Source organism: Lepidochelys kempii, chromosome 7 (assembly GCF_965140285.1).
Source record: "Lepidochelys kempii isolate rLepKem1 chromosome 7, rLepKem1.hap1, whole genome shotgun sequence".
NCBI classification, from domain to species: domain Eukaryota; kingdom Metazoa; phylum Chordata; order Testudines; family Cheloniidae; genus Lepidochelys; species Lepidochelys kempii.
In genome coordinates, this window is record NC_136386.1 from 125,187,122 (window position 1) to 125,201,803 (window position 14,682).

The 14,682-nt window shown below is 59.4% G+C and overlaps 1 protein-coding gene across 1 annotated transcript in view; it reads right to left on the reverse strand.

The window, feature by feature from the left end:
* Window positions 1-1,806: 1,806 nt before the first annotated feature.
* The window catches only part of HPSE2 (heparanase 2 (inactive)), a 272,331-nt gene continuing 259,455 nt past the window's right edge, over window positions 1,807-14,682 (reverse strand). Inside the window, exons 10-12 of the mRNA XM_073354666.1 lie at window positions 5,978-6,123; window positions 4,452-4,598; window positions 1,807-3,759 (exon numbers count right to left, since the gene is read on the reverse strand). Coding sequence (XP_073210767.1) covers window positions 3,594-3,759; window positions 4,452-4,598; window positions 5,978-6,123 — 459 coding nt within the window. The 3' untranslated portion in view covers window positions 1,807-3,593. The remainder of the gene's footprint in view (window positions 3,760-4,451; window positions 4,599-5,977; window positions 6,124-14,682) is intronic.

A 14,682-nucleotide genomic window follows, 5' to 3' on the forward strand; every position in this document is an offset into this window, starting at 1 on the left:
GGTGGGAGGGTCGGGACAGGCAGAGCGCTGGCTGCAGGCAGGGGAGAACAGGCAGAGGGTGGGAGGGTCGGGACAGGCAGAGCGTTCAGCCCAGGCTTCCTGTGTACCCCCCTGTGGTCAGCATGGTTCCTACAGCCGCGCTGGCTGGTTCGGGGCAGAGTCACAGCGTCATGTTGGCAGCCTTAGAGATGGGACGTTCCCGTCGACACGGGGCTGGGGGCTCAGCCCCGGCTTGGCACCCAGTTAGGGATCGGCTAGGCATGGCCTGCGGCCTGGTGGTGCAGCTCCCTGTTGGGGCTGGGCCTTACGAACAAGTGGTCTCAGCCTGGCAGCAGATGGATAACAAGGGCTTGGGGCCCAGCTGTGACAGAAACGGACCCCAGCTGTTGTGTTGCACACGCATGCTCCAGCTGGTCGCTCACATGCTCTCCAGATGCTCTGGCTCTCACACTCCAGCTGTTCTGTCCCACTTCCCTGCTGCAAACTGGAACAGTGAAATGCCCAGGAAAGCCTGGCCCGCAAGCGTGGGATTTCCACATTGTTACCAGCCACATCCTCCTCTGGCAAAGGCCTCACACCCTCCCCAGTCTCCAGGTCTCCTCTGGGGCTGGGAGTAACCCAGATAGTGCTGTGATCCCTGGTGTAAGGCTCTCACAAAGGCAGCTGGGTGGTGAGATGGATGGGAGTCCCTGGGACTCCCTGGTCAGGCTGTTCCAGCACCTGAGGAGTTCACACCTGATACCTCGTGGGTGAGATCTAAGTGCAGAACTCAGCCATGGTGGGGTCTGTGCCTGGCTCCTGACAGCCGGCCTGAGGCTGGTACCCACGCTCTGGAGTCGCTGCAGGACGGCCTGACAGAATCCAACCCTAGACTTCACTTCTCTGTGGGTGACACCAAGCTCTCCCTCTCCCCAACTCACTGACCCCTCTACCTCCCTCTGTCTGGAGCCCCAGCTCCTGGCCTCACCTGTGTCATTGGCTTGGACGGTGCAGTCGCTCTCCTGCACTCAGGACTTCCGAAGCCAGAACCTTGTCCCCTTTGTCCCTGCCCTGTGAACCCCTTGAACCCCTTTGCCAGAATTCACACTCCCTCCAGCCAGGATCTGGATCCAGGCCTTCGCCACCCTATCGCCCCAGCCGGACCCTGCTTCACAGGCTCCCTCACGCCCCACTGCCATGTCTGGAACCCCACATGGCTCTGCAGCCTCTGGGCACAGCACTCTGAGAAGGAGCCTGGCACTGACTGCTCAAACTCTGAGCCCCCCAGTGATGTGCAAAATGGCTCAGCCAGGTCATAGAAAGCCAGGCAGGTGGTTGGCACCGAATGGGTTGTGCCCTCACACCGCAGGGTTACCGCTGGGTTAGTGACCAGCTGCCAATATCTCGCCCCTGCCAGGGGTACAGGCTGGTCCGTAACGCTGTCTCTGCCATGTCCTACCTGTGCCTGTGTCACTGGGCGAGTTACGCCTCCTTTCTCCCAGCTTTCTGGGCACGAGGGCATCTCTGAGGGCATGGGCTGCTGGGCCTCTCTGGGAGCCAGGCCCTTCTGAGGCTCTATGGCCCAGCTCCCCAGAAGACACTGAGAAGCACGTGCACAAACGGGTGACAATGGCTGTGACGCGAACACACTTGGGCCCAGTGTCCCTGAGTCACGGAGCAGCAGCGGCTGCTCTGTTGTGTAGCCACGTCCTACAGCTGGGGACTTGGCCACGGCTCCAGGCCTGGGACAGACCAAAGGAGCATGGCACGGCAGGCCTGGCATTCGCTGCTGCGGAGAAACGAGGCCAGGCATGGTTGGACAGCCCACCTTTATTATCCAACATCTCCCACACAATCTCAGCTAGCTCCCGGAGCCCGGCTCTCCACACGCCTCAATAAAATCTCTTCTGGAAGGAAATATTCACACCTCTAACAATGCCCCCCAAGCCCCTGGGGAGCAGTGACCCTGCCTGTATCATCTCAGCCCCCTTCTCCTGTGAGCTGGGGAGAGGAGTGCCCCACCCCACTTCCCTCCCACCAGCTTCCAGACTAGCAGAGCTCAAAGTTTCTCTTCTTCAGAAAATATAATTTAAATATTAACATTTTTATAGCGAAGGCTCCTGCAGGCCTGGCTCGCAGCGCCCCAGCCAGTGCCGGGGCAGGACTCCTCATGGCTAACGCCCCTGCACAGGGCTTGGCTGACCCCATACGGGCTTCCTTAGCCTGGCCGAAGCGACTCCTTGCAGCCCCCCCAGCGCGTCTCATGTTGCCACTGTCGCAGCGTGGCTCCCGGAGGGGCTGGTACAGCTATTCCCTCACCCACCTTGCCTGTCTCGTGGCCAGGAGGAGCTACTCCCATGCATGTTCTGTCTGGGAAAGCTCTGGGTGGCTCAGTGGGCTGATACCAGGATCCCTCTGGCCCTCGGTCTCTCAGTGGGGTGGGCACAGGGTGCTCTATGGCTGCCAAGACCTGACTCTCAGGATCCGAGGGGAGAAGCAGTCGGAGGGCAATGGCTACCACTGGGGACCAGTCAGTGCCTAGCCCATCACTATTGTGAACGATGAAATCCCTGCTGCACTGAGCCTGGCCCACTTGTTTCCCCAGTCCTAGGCTCACCCCGTTATGGGCACTGGAACAGCAGTGTGGGGAGAAGGGTGGCCGGGAGGCTGGCTTCTCCTTGGGGCTGGCAGGCTGGAGCTGCCAAGAGCCCCTGGCACTCTCTGTCCAGCAAACTCTGCCCAAAAGCAAAGCACCCTAGGGGAGCGCAGAGCCGGGATGATGCCCACAGTTCTCCACAGCCTTGGTTAGCGTGGGGAAGGGGAGGCTCTGAGGGGCTGGACTGGCTCTAGCCAGCTGGGTTAGCTCCATCCCCTTTGCAGTGTTTGTGACTCTGCTCCCTGTCCCAGCTAAGACACAACTCTTGAGCTCCCTGTCTCCGCACTTCCCACAGAGCAGGAAGCCAGCTCCCCTAACCAGGAGGCTGTTAAGAAGCCGGCCTGGTGCAGCGCTATCCCCTGCAATCCGAGCCCTCGGAGCCAGGGTCGTCCGTGGGCACAGACCGAATTCACCAGCTGGATTTTCACTAGTCCTGTGGAAGAAACGCTGGCGGTGTAAAGAGGGCGTGTGGCCCACAACTCCTGGGCACCATTGCCTCTCAGTTGCAGGTCTCTGGCACTGCACCAGAGCCTCAAGTTCTCAGCTTTTCCAAGAGGAGCCAGTTGTCTCACCAGTGGAGTCATCTTCCTCCCCACAGACACAGCAATCCCAAGGGCCAAGCTGGCTCGTACTGCTGGGGCCAAGCGGCCAGCCTGGCCAGGTATTGCCGGGGGGAGGGTTTGCCATGCCTTTGGGCCACGCTGGAGGAGTCGCTCGGGACTTCTCTGCTCTGAGTGGTTATTCTCCAAGGGGCACAGGACCTGCCAGTGATGACACACATCCCTCCGGGTGCAGAGTCCCCAGGAGAGGGGGGCCCATTCTGCATCTGCCAGGCCTGGCAGTGGGCAGGTCACAGCCCCACTGACTGGCAGCAAGTTCTGTGCAGGAAGCGAGAGGACAGGGGAGGGTTAAAGCAGGTCCAGCAGGTCTCGTCTTGGCCAGCGGCTTTTGGGTAGAGCTATCGGTACCGGCAGGCCAGGGCGTTAACGTTCTTCACCACATAGAAGCTCATGGTCAGTGGCGGGATGACCAGGGTGCGGCCAGCACGAAGGGGACGAGGTTTCAGCTCAGGAAGTGTCCCGTCATCCGCCATGGCCAGCAGCTGCCCGTTGAGCTGCACGGACCTGCAGGAGAGGCACACTCAGGTCAGCGTCTCCACATCGGCCTGGGAGCCCGGCAAAAGGCGGCCAGCAGACACGGTGTGTGCCTGGAGCCCGGTGGGCTGTGCACTCTGCATGCATCTGCCCAGGAGGCAGGAGCCACAGGTCTGCAAAGGCAGGAGAGAGCCCAGCACGAAGATGGCCATGGGAGGAGGCAAAGGAAAGAGCAGGTGGTGCTGGGAGCCTCTGCAGGGACTGATGCATGAGGACAATGAGCTGATCTCCCAGGGGGCTGAGCTCCCACAGCTTCAGCAGGAGTCGGGGGGGGGGGGGGGAAGATTCTGCAGGTGTTCAGCACCCCACCCCCCGGTCCCTTATCTGGGTGCCTCACTTGGAGCTATGGCAGTGGTGGGCAACCTGCGGCCTGTCAGGGTAATCCACTGGCGGGCCGTGAGACAGTTTGTTTGCATTGGCCGTCCACAGGCCTGGCTGCCCGCAGCTCCCCGTGGCCGTGGTTCGCCGTTCCCGGCCAATGGGAGCTGCGGGAAGCGGCAACCGGCACGTTCCAGGAGTCAGCTGGGTTCACGAGGCCCGGCTGCAGGTGGTGCACCATGGCCTGGCTTCAGCCCTACGCAGTGCGGCTGGCCACGCGCCCGTGCTGCTGGCTGCCAGGCCCCGTGCTGGCGTTCAGGGCACAGCCCCGGGTCCGCACTCACCGGGCGTGAAGCCCGTCCTTGCCATGCGGCTGCAGCAGGTACTGGTGAACAATCTTATCCCGCAGCGTTCCCACCAGCTTGATTTTCTTCCGGGAGCGATGCAGGTTGATGATGTAGAGGGTGATGGATCCTCGGACATAACTGTGGCTGAGAGCGAAAGTGACAATGAAGGTGGGGTTGTCTGCATGTTGACTAGGAAACCGCATCGGTTCTAGGCAGCTTTAAAAAACAGGATGTAGCGAAGAGGCCAGTTAAGCAGGGGGTCTGTGCTAGGAACCGGCCTTCTGCAGAGCCCAGGAGGGGACGACACCAGCACTGCAGGAACTGGGGGCCGTCACCGTAACACTGCAGGGTTGGCACGAGCCCTCCAAAGGGAGAGAGGCTGTGTGTAGCAGGGGCAGACGCTGGCTCCCTCCCCAGATCTGTACAGAAGTCTGTGCCCTGTTTCCATCCCCTGGGCCTAGCGAGGGGCTAGGATGAATACGCGCTGGGCTGAGCAGCATTGTGCCATGGTAGGGGCGGGCTCAGGGCCTCGATTTACCCTCTAATGAGCGCAGGGTAGCCGCACATGCCCGACCCACGTGGCCCCGTGGCTGCCGTTGTCTGCCCACTTTAAGCAGCAGGCACCATGCTGCTTCCCCTGGGTTGCAGGTCAGAGCGGGGCAGGGAGGTGGCGTTTCCAGGCAGACACTGAAGGGCACGGGCCCATGGATTCACCTCCCTTGTGCTGTGCAATGGGGCAGGGCACAGGGATGTGCTGTGGGGAGCCCCTGCCCCAGCTCCCAGGTATGTGGGGATTGCAAGGGGGGAGGCTGAGAACAAGGTGAGTGCTCTGTGTGCCCGGGCGTTACCCTGGACACGTCCCGAACAGAGACAAGACATGGGTGCTCCGTCTCGCCCAGCACGCAGCCCAGAAGGGGGCCGGAGAGCGGGCTGCACCTGTTAGTTACTGGACAAGGTTTCCTACAGGGTGGGGGATGTTGAAAGCATCTGGAATATGTAACCGAACGGCCTCCCCTTGGCCACAATAGGAACTTGTGTCCGTGGAGATGGCAGGCCCACCCCCCTCCCCTGTGGGACCCTTTGAAAGAGCTTATCACCGATCCAGCCACCAGGCAGCTCCCTGTCAGCGGAGGGCAGTGTAACCCGACCCTCTGGGGCCTGGTTGAAATCCACTCCCTTGATCTCCCGTGCTGGGCTTGTGCCCAACCCCCCAGTCTCACTCTCTCTGCTCGGGGGCCCGCTGCCATTGCAGGAACCCCCTGTTCTGCTCACTCACATGGCACGGGGCAGCCCCATTCCCAAAGCACCTTCCGAGGGGGGCCAGCCCCCTACAGCCCCCCCATCCTGCACCCCCTCTGCTCCCCCAGCGGCACCGAGTGCGCCTGACCCAGCAGCCCCGGGCAGCGAGCGCCAAGCCTGTCCGGAATATTTCTGGGGTGCAGCTCAGAGGCCCCACGGCCTCGCCGCCCTGGGCTGCCGGCGGAGTCGTGCAAGGAGCAGCCAAGCCTGGCCGGGGGACTGACTTGTGGGAGCTGGTGCAGTGAGCGTAGATGCGGAGCTTGTCTCGAATAACTCTGCCGGGCCGCGGCTCCCGTTGGAGCCCTGCCACGTGGACGGCCAGCACCTTGGGCCCAGCCAGGTGCTTGAACAGGAGCGAGAGCCAGTAATCCTGCCGAGAGAGAAGAACTGACATGTCACCTCCTCCGCTCCCCGCTGGGCTGGGAGCAGAGACCCCCTGCCCCCCGCTGTACGACCCTCGCTAAGCTTGAACCATTTGGGCTGCAGCTTCCCATGCCTGGGGGCTGCCCCAGGCTCACCGCTGCTGGGACCTTTCCATCCTGCGGCTCAGCTGCACCCTAGACTCCGAGAAGGGCAAGATCCTGGGTTTTGTAATGTTAAAGGAACCCCAGCACCCCCCCTTCGGAACAGGGCCTGTGGGTGGCTCCCCTGAAAATCCGCCCACATGTAGCCATGTTATAAACTCTCTGAAAAACCTCAGCCTGCACATGCTCAGCAGAGACGCCCAGGGCTGCCAACTTTCTAATCGCACAAAACAGAACACCCCTGCCCCGCCCCTTCCCAGAGGCCCCGCCCCTTCCCAGAGGCCCCACCCACCCTGCCTCACTTTCACTGGGCTGGGTTGGGGTGCGGGAGGGGGTGAGGGATCTGGGGTGGGACCAGGGATGAGGGGTGGAGGGTGAGGGCTCTGGGCTGGGGCAGGGAGTGGGGTGCGGGAGGGGGTGAGGGATCTGGGGTGGGACCAGGGATGAGGGGTGCAGGGTGAGGGCTCTGGGCTGGGGCAGGGAGTGGGGTGCGGGAGGGGGTGAGGGATCTGGGGTGGGACCAGGGATGAGGGGTGCAGGGTGAGGGCTCTGGGCTGGGGCAGGGAGTGGGGTGCGGGAGGGGGTGAGGGATCTGGGGTGGGACCAGGGATGAGGGGTGCAGGGTGAGGGCTCTGGGCTGGGGCAGGGAGTGGGGTGCGGGAGGGGGTGAGGGATCTGGGGTGGGACCAGGGATGAGGGGTGCAGGGTGAGGGCTCTGGGCTGGGGCAGGGAGTGGGGTGCGGGAGGGGATGAGGGATCTGGGGTGGGACCAGGGATGAGGGGTGCAGGGTGAGGGCTCTGGGCTGGGGCAGGGAGTGGGGTGCGGGAGGGGGTGAGGGATCTGGGGTGGGACCAGGGATGAGGGGTGCAGGGTGAGGGCTCTGGGCTGGGGCAGGGAGTGGGGTGCGGGAGGGGGTGAGGGATCTGGGGTGGGACCAGGGATGAGGGGTACAGGGTGAGGGCTCTGGGCTGGGGCAGGGAGTGGGGTGCGGGAGGGGGTGAGGGATCTGGGGTGGGACCAGGGATGAGGGGTGCAGGGTGAGGGCTCTGGGCTGGGGCAGGGAGTGGGGTGCGGGAGGGGGTGAGGGATCTGGGGTGGGACCAGGGATGAGGGGTGCAGGGTGAGGGCTCTGGGCTGGGGCAGGGAGTGGGGTGCGGGAGGGGGTGAGGGATCTGGGGTGGGACCAGGGATGAGGGGTGCAGGGTGAGGGCTCTGGGCTGGGGCAGGGAGTGGGGTGCGGGAGGGGGTGAGGGATCTGGGGTGGGACCAGGGATGAGGGGTGCAGGGTGAGGGCTCTGGGCTGGGGCAGGGAGTGGGGTGCGGGAGGGGGTGAGGGATCTGGGGTGGGACCAGGGATGAGGGGTGCAGGGTGAGGGCTCTGGGCTGGGGCAGGGAGTGGGGTGCGGGAGGGGGTGTGGGGTCCCGGCGGCTCCTAGGCGCATGGGCAGCCAGGGAGGCTCAGCTCACTGCCCTCGCGCCTGCAGGTGTTGCCCTCACAGCTCCCATTCCTGTCCAATGGGAGCTGCGGAGCCAGCATGCAGGGCGGCGGCAGCGTGCAGAGTTTCCCTGGCTGCCCATGCGCCTAGAGGCCACGAGGACCCAGTAGCTGCTTCCAGGAGCCGCATGGAGCTAGGGCAGACAGGGAGCCTACCTTAGCCCCAGGCCTCGGCTGCGCTGCCGACCGGACTTTTAACAGCCGAAAGCCGGATGCCTGGCAACCCTAGAGATGCCTCAAAGTTTTACAGCAAAAATCTTTGAAGCTTCTGCCATCCCTGAGCAGGCGTCATGCCTGATGGCACGGCCGTGGAACCTGGCTGGGCCTGGGCCTGCCCCACAGAGCGAGCCAGCATGCTCCGTCTCCGGGTGGGGCCGGGCGCCTGGCTTGCCTGTGTGCTCAGTGAACCCTGGGGGTGCCCAGGCAGCAGGGAGGAGGCAGCTGCCTGCTCAAATGCAGAGGGGAGGGGAGAGCAGCCGGGGAGACTGCAGCTGGAAGAGGATGGGAGAGACACCGAGAGGAGACTGGGACTGGCAGAGTTTGTGGAACTGGGGCAGGCAGGTCTGGCCCACCCATAACTAGAGGCCGGCCTCTCACTAAACTCAGGCTCCAGCTGATAACACGGGACGACACAGGAGAAAACAGGAGTGAATGTGAGGTCAGGGGATGAAAACAAGGAGCCAGAGGGGAACACTGGGCAGAGACCCTGATGGTGTCCACTGCTCCTCACAGGTGCCTAGGGGTCAGTGGACACTGCCCAGAGGAACTCTGCCTGGAGCGATGACTGCATAAGGAGGGGGAAATAGGCCCCAGAGCCCCGGTCAAGCTTCCTCCTCCTGGCCTGGTGGGTGGATGGCCATCTTGGGCAGGGCCGGGAGGAGGCTGACAAGGCAGTCCCGCAACGGGATGCTCCAGGATCAGGAGGTTAAAGAAATCCCTGTCCCAGGTCGGTACTTATTGACTGTGATCGAGTCACCTCTCCAGCTTCTCTCGGACAAGTTAACTAGACCAAGTTCCTGAAGGCTCTTGCTATCAGCCCTGTGGCCCAGGCCTTGGCTCCTGCTTGTAGCTCTTTCCTGAATCCTTCCAATTTGTATCCACCCTTTTGGAAGTGTGGACACTAGAACTGGAGAGAGAATTCCAGTACCGGGCTCACTAAGGCTGTATACAGAGGAAATACCAGCTCCCGGCTCCTTCTTGTTATGACCTACTTCTACCTCTGTGGATCATGCTCAGTCACTGGGAACTCATGCTTAACTGGTTATTAAGTCCTTTCTCGTGTCGCTGCATCTCAGGATACAGATCCCCATCTCAAAAGTGTGACCTACTGTGACACTGGCAGACCAGATGCCAGCTCATGCCGAGGCCCCTAGGCCTCTCTGGACCTGACAAATACGTCGCTGGAAACAGTCTGCCTCACTTACGTGTTAGTGTTGTTAAAACAGACGTTAGTGTTGGAAGAATGTGTTTAGTGTTCAGATATTATGAAATGCTTATAGGATGCTGCATGTATTAATCTTCCCTGGAGTAGCTGTGTCCCAGGTTAAGGCACTATTTAAGCGTTTGCTCTGTAACTGTAAAAGTGTTTGCTAAAACAGTAAAACCCCACAGCCAGGAGAGACGCATCACCAAGCGTGTAATGGTCGTTTACCACAAGAGGTGACATCTTCTCCCCAACAAGAGAAGGCGCAAGAGACACCAGACAAGCCACTGTGGAACATCAGTGGATAAAAGACTTTGTTGATGGTTTCCGCCACACCCATGAAGAGGGCATGTGCACAAACCCTTGTCCCATCATAGCTTGAATGCTGGGAAAAGGGCATGAAAATCCCTGTCAAGGAAGAATTGTTCTCTCTATGCGGCTTGGAATGCGGAGATGTGATATTTCTAAGCATAAGCAAGGGATCCCCAAGCTGCCTGGCTCAGGTAAGCCCTAAGGACATATAGCACTTGCATATTATAGCACCATCTATTTATTACCTTTTGGACCCTAAGACTACATGTCATTTGTGTTGGGGAGGCTGGGGGGAAGGGAGTGTTTAACTGTTTTAACCTTGTCAATAACTCTCATTTCTTTTTCCTAGTTAATAAATCTTTAGTTAGCATTACAGGATTGGCTACAAGCATTGTCTTTGGTTTGAGATCTGAGTACAATTGACCTGGGGTAAGAGACATGTCCTTTGGGACTGGCGGTAACCTGACACTGTTGTGATTTTTGGTGTAAAGTGACCATCTATCACATAGTCCAGCTTGCCTGGGTGGCAAGTAGGCGGAGTGCCCAAGGGACTGTCTGTGACTCCGTGGTCAGACTGTTATAATGCTTTAGGAGTTCACACTTGTCACTGGGTTGGTGACAGCTAATTATAGACCATATGAGCAGTTTGGGGTTTGTGCCCTGCTCCTTGTCAGTCTACACTTACACTCTGTTCCTAGGTGTATGACCTTGCCTGCAGCTGTATTAATGTGAATGTTGTTTGACGAGGCCCCTTACCCAGCGATCCAGGCCGATCTGTAGAACTGACCTGTCCCCATCATTGTTTACCAATCAACCAGTTCTGCAGTTCGTGCTCTCTACGGGGTTTTAATCGGAATGCCACACAGGGCTAAGCCCAATACCTTACAGAGATCTCAGGCCTTGTCTAGACAGTGCAGTAAAGTGCTTGGGGTGTGTGTGTGTGTGTGATTTGTAAAGGGCTCTAAGTGCACCATGCAGACCCTGCTGGTGTGCTCTAAAAGATCATCTCATTTGTTAATGTGAACTAGGTACCGTTTAGAGCACGCCAGCAGGGTCTATGTGGGGGGAGGGGCCCTTCAGCTGTGAGGACAGAGCCAGTCACAGATGTAACGTTGGACTAAGCTAACAGAAAGGAATCGGCTCAGGTATTGGTCCCCGGGGAAGGGAAGAAGCTTTCTTGCTCTAACTACTTTGCAGAGCCATTAACCTGTGCTGGCCCTAAGTCCCTCGGTGGAGCTGCTGGCAGCAAGCACCCGAGCAAAGAAAGCAGCTCAGTGCTTCCGCAGCTTTTCTGGCTAGGAAACCTGATTTATGGGCCGGAAGGGCAGCTGCCTCAAGTGATGTGATTTGTAGACTTAGGGCCGACCATATCTACCGAGTGCCATGGGGCCAACGAGGGCCCAGGAGCTTTCCATTAGACAAGGAAAACCCAGAGGGTCTCATTTTATCTCTCTTCACCCTTTAATTCATTGCAGGAGCTTTTAGAAACTTAAGCTGTTGGAAATGGGGCTGGTTAATCAGCCCTTCAGACAGACCTATTAACCAGATCCTCCTGTCTCCAGCATGGTTACAGCATAACCCCCTGACCTCTCCTAGACAGAGCGAAGTTGCTTGGCAGCACGGCTGCATCTGTTCAATTGTGCACTAACCACATGTAGCTGTGACCAGAACGCTAGTAACAGACCCATAGCCGCTCAGCCCCTCGGGCTGTAACCAGCAGAGGCAGCTGAATAGCACATGGAAGCTCTGTGCAGCCCCACGGGTGCCCAGCCAACCAGCCCATCTCGTGCCCAGGACAGAACAGCATGTACGCCTGCCTGCAAAGGGGACAGTCCAGCAGCGGAGACAGCCAGTGGTTTGCTTCCGGGCGTGATACACTTGTGGGGATCTTTGTGAGACACGTGGCAAACGGCTCCCACTCCAGCATTCTTGTCGGGACAGGAGAGGGCCCCTTTCCAGCGGGATCTTAATCCCATCGGCCGAATTTGTCACTAGCTCCCTCTATCCTTCCTTCTCCAGAAACAAACGAATGTGAGCCCAAGACACATTTATACGTTGGGCTTCAGTAACTTGCTCCTCATGTCTATTCCCCAGGCAGTCAGTGGCATTTTACAAACCTGTCCTTGCAACAAAGCCCGTTGCCAGCTGTGCCCACATGTCTATTCAGGGGCACCATCACAGGGCCTAATCACATCAGCCACACTGTCAGGGCCTCGTTCACCTGCACATCCACCAATGTGATCTACGCCATCATGGGCCAGCAATGCCCCTCTGCCATGTACATTGGTCAAACTGGACAGTCTCTACGTAAAAGAATAAATGGACACAAATCAGACGTCAAGAATTATAACATTCAAAAACCAGTCGGAGAACACTTCAATCTCTCTGGTCACGCGATTACAGACCTAAAAGTGGCAATATTTCAACAACAAAAACTTCAAAAGCAGACTCCAACGAGAGACTGCTGAATTGGAATTAATTTGCAAACTGGACACCATTACATTAGGCTTGAATAGAGACTGGGAGTGGATGGGTCATTACGCAAAGTAAAACTATTTCCCCATGTTTGTTTCTCCCCCATCCCCGTTCCTCCCACGTTCTTGTCAAATGCTGGAAATGGCTTGATTATGGCTTGATTATCACTACAAAAGGTTCTTTTTCTCTCCTGCTGGTAATAGCTCACCTTACCTGATCACTCTGGTTACAGTGTGTATGGTAACACCCATTGTTTCATGTTCTCTGTGTATATAAAATCTCCCCACTGTATTTTCCACGGCATGCATCCGATGAAGTGAGCTGTAGCTCACGAAAGCTCATGCTCAGATAAATCGGTTCGTCTCTAATCTAAGGTGCCACAAGTCCTCCTGTTCTTTTTACCACTTGTTCTGTGAGCTGGGCTGAGTTGCTGGCGGGGCCGGAGGGGTTGAGCTGTACAGCCAGGCACTGGAGCTGGGGAGCAGTCACACGGGCTGCGCCTCCTTGGGTCCCACCAGCTGAATTCCCTCTCTGCTGGTCCCACCAGGCTTGCTATGTCTCCGTTTTCTGGATGACGGCCGGACAGTCGCCATCAGGGTGACGGAGGAGGTGAGATCCATGCTGGGACGTGGGAAGACCTGACTGCACAGCAGGGGACACTAAATGCAAAGCAGCAGGTTTGGAGCCTGGCTCTGGCTCTTTCCAAGCAGGCCGGCTGCTGCTTCCTGTGGCGTGGAGCAGATGGAGGAGCAGCCTGAAATCTCTCCTCTCATCGCCTCCGTCTGACAGAGCCCAGGCCATGGCGGCCGCAGGGAGGGAGAGGAGCTGCTGAGTCAGAAACCAAGAGCCATCCCTTTGGAGTTCTCGCTTCTCTTTTCACTTCCCGCTCGGGTGGGAACAATAAATCCAGGGTGGGACGAACCTGCCTGCAAAGCCATGGCACTGGCGGCTTCAGCTGAAGCAGGCAGGTCTCCGGAGTTTCATGGCACCTACCCTGGAGACACGGAACAACATCTGCAACTGAGCAGGCCAGATGTTGAAGCGCTGCAGCTGGCAGAACATGGCTGGGAAGGTCACAGCACGCCTAACGGGGGATCAGGAGAAACCAGATGGGGAAATAGATCCATTGCCCACTTCTAATGGAGTGAGAGTTGTAGGAGGAGCACACCTGGTGACCCTGCCCCCAACACCGGGAGGGAGCCGTTTAACTCCACGCTGGCCAGCTCTGAAGTTTGTAAGAGAGAGAGGCCTGGAAAGGCCAGAAACTCCCAGCCCCATGGGACAAAGGCTGGAGGAGGAGTTGGGGGCTGGCTGGGGACGAGGAGTGAAGTGCAGACGTGGTTGTCTGGCTCACTGCCCCGCAAAATGGACCCAGCTGAGGTGTCCTGTTCTCTGCACCTACAAGCTCTGTTTTAGACCATGTTCCTGTCGTCTAATAAACCTTCTGTTTTACTGGCTGGCTGAGAGTCCCGTCTGACTGCGGAGTTGGGGGGCAAGACCCTCTGGCTTCCCCAGGAGCCCCGCCTGAGCGGACTCGCTGGGGGAAGTGCCCGGAGGGGCAGAGGAGGCTGAATGCTCCGAGGTCAGATCCAGGAAGGTGGAGCCGGGTGAGCTGTGTGTCCTGCAAACAGGCTGCTCACAGAGAGGAGGCTCCCCCAGAGTCCTGCCTGGCTTCATAGGGAGCAGCTCCAGAGCATCGCCCGGGGACGCCGTGACACTGCACGCTCTGCCCCTTGACAGAGGGGGCCGCGTGCTGCTCTCAGTCACATGGTGATGCAGCCCCACTCATTGCTAACGTGTTCAGACCAGTGTTGCGGTGGTGACGGAGCTTGGGGATTTCCTGCACTTTGTGAACTTTCCGGCTCAGTCCAAGGGCTGCAGTCCCGCAGCGCTGCCTGCCCTCCTGGCGCTCCATGGTACGCTGATGGCGTGGAACTAGCTGGTGCCGATGCCGTCAGTACCAGACGGACAGTACTGGAGTCGATGGCAGAGCATGGGACTGGGGCTGCCTCAGTGCCGGAGCGCAGGTCTGGCCCAGCTCCATCTGGAGGACCTCAGAGTCACGGCATGTCTGGCAGAGGAGGACAATCTCCCCGAGCCGGGGGCGGCTGTGTCCCATTTGAGGAGACCTCTCTTGGACGAGCTGAGGAAGGCAGAGGAGTCTAAGGGCCCTGCTAGCTAACTAGAAACCAAATCCCGGAGACGGAGATAACAGGGGTGTGAGGTGAGCACACACCGAGCGCTCTGACTCTAGCCGGGGGTGGTGAGAAGGACCGGGGGGGGGGAGTGCCACCATGGGAGGGGCTCGGAGGGCGAGGGCACAGCGCCACCCCGACGGCCGGGTACCGCGACGCAGAGTTCTCCGGCTGCAGCCGCCAGGTAGGCGCACCCCTGAGTGGGCCGTCTGCAGCCACTCCGTGACGAACGGCTCCTCCAGCCGCTGGGGGCAGGACTCGGGGGCGGCTACTCCCTGCTGGGAGCTCAAGCAGCACAAGGAGGCGTCTGATGTGTCACACGCCGGCCGGCTTCGGGTCTCCACCGGCCGCATCCCACAGCCCCTCACAGGGACCCACAAAGAGAAATCCAAGCTGGGCAGAGGCCCTAAGCGTGGCCAGCGCGGCTGGGCAGCTCCCAGAATGGGGGGCTCCTTCTCCGCTGGGCAGGAAAGCCCTGGCCTGGCTCTCTGAGGTTTCTGGGCT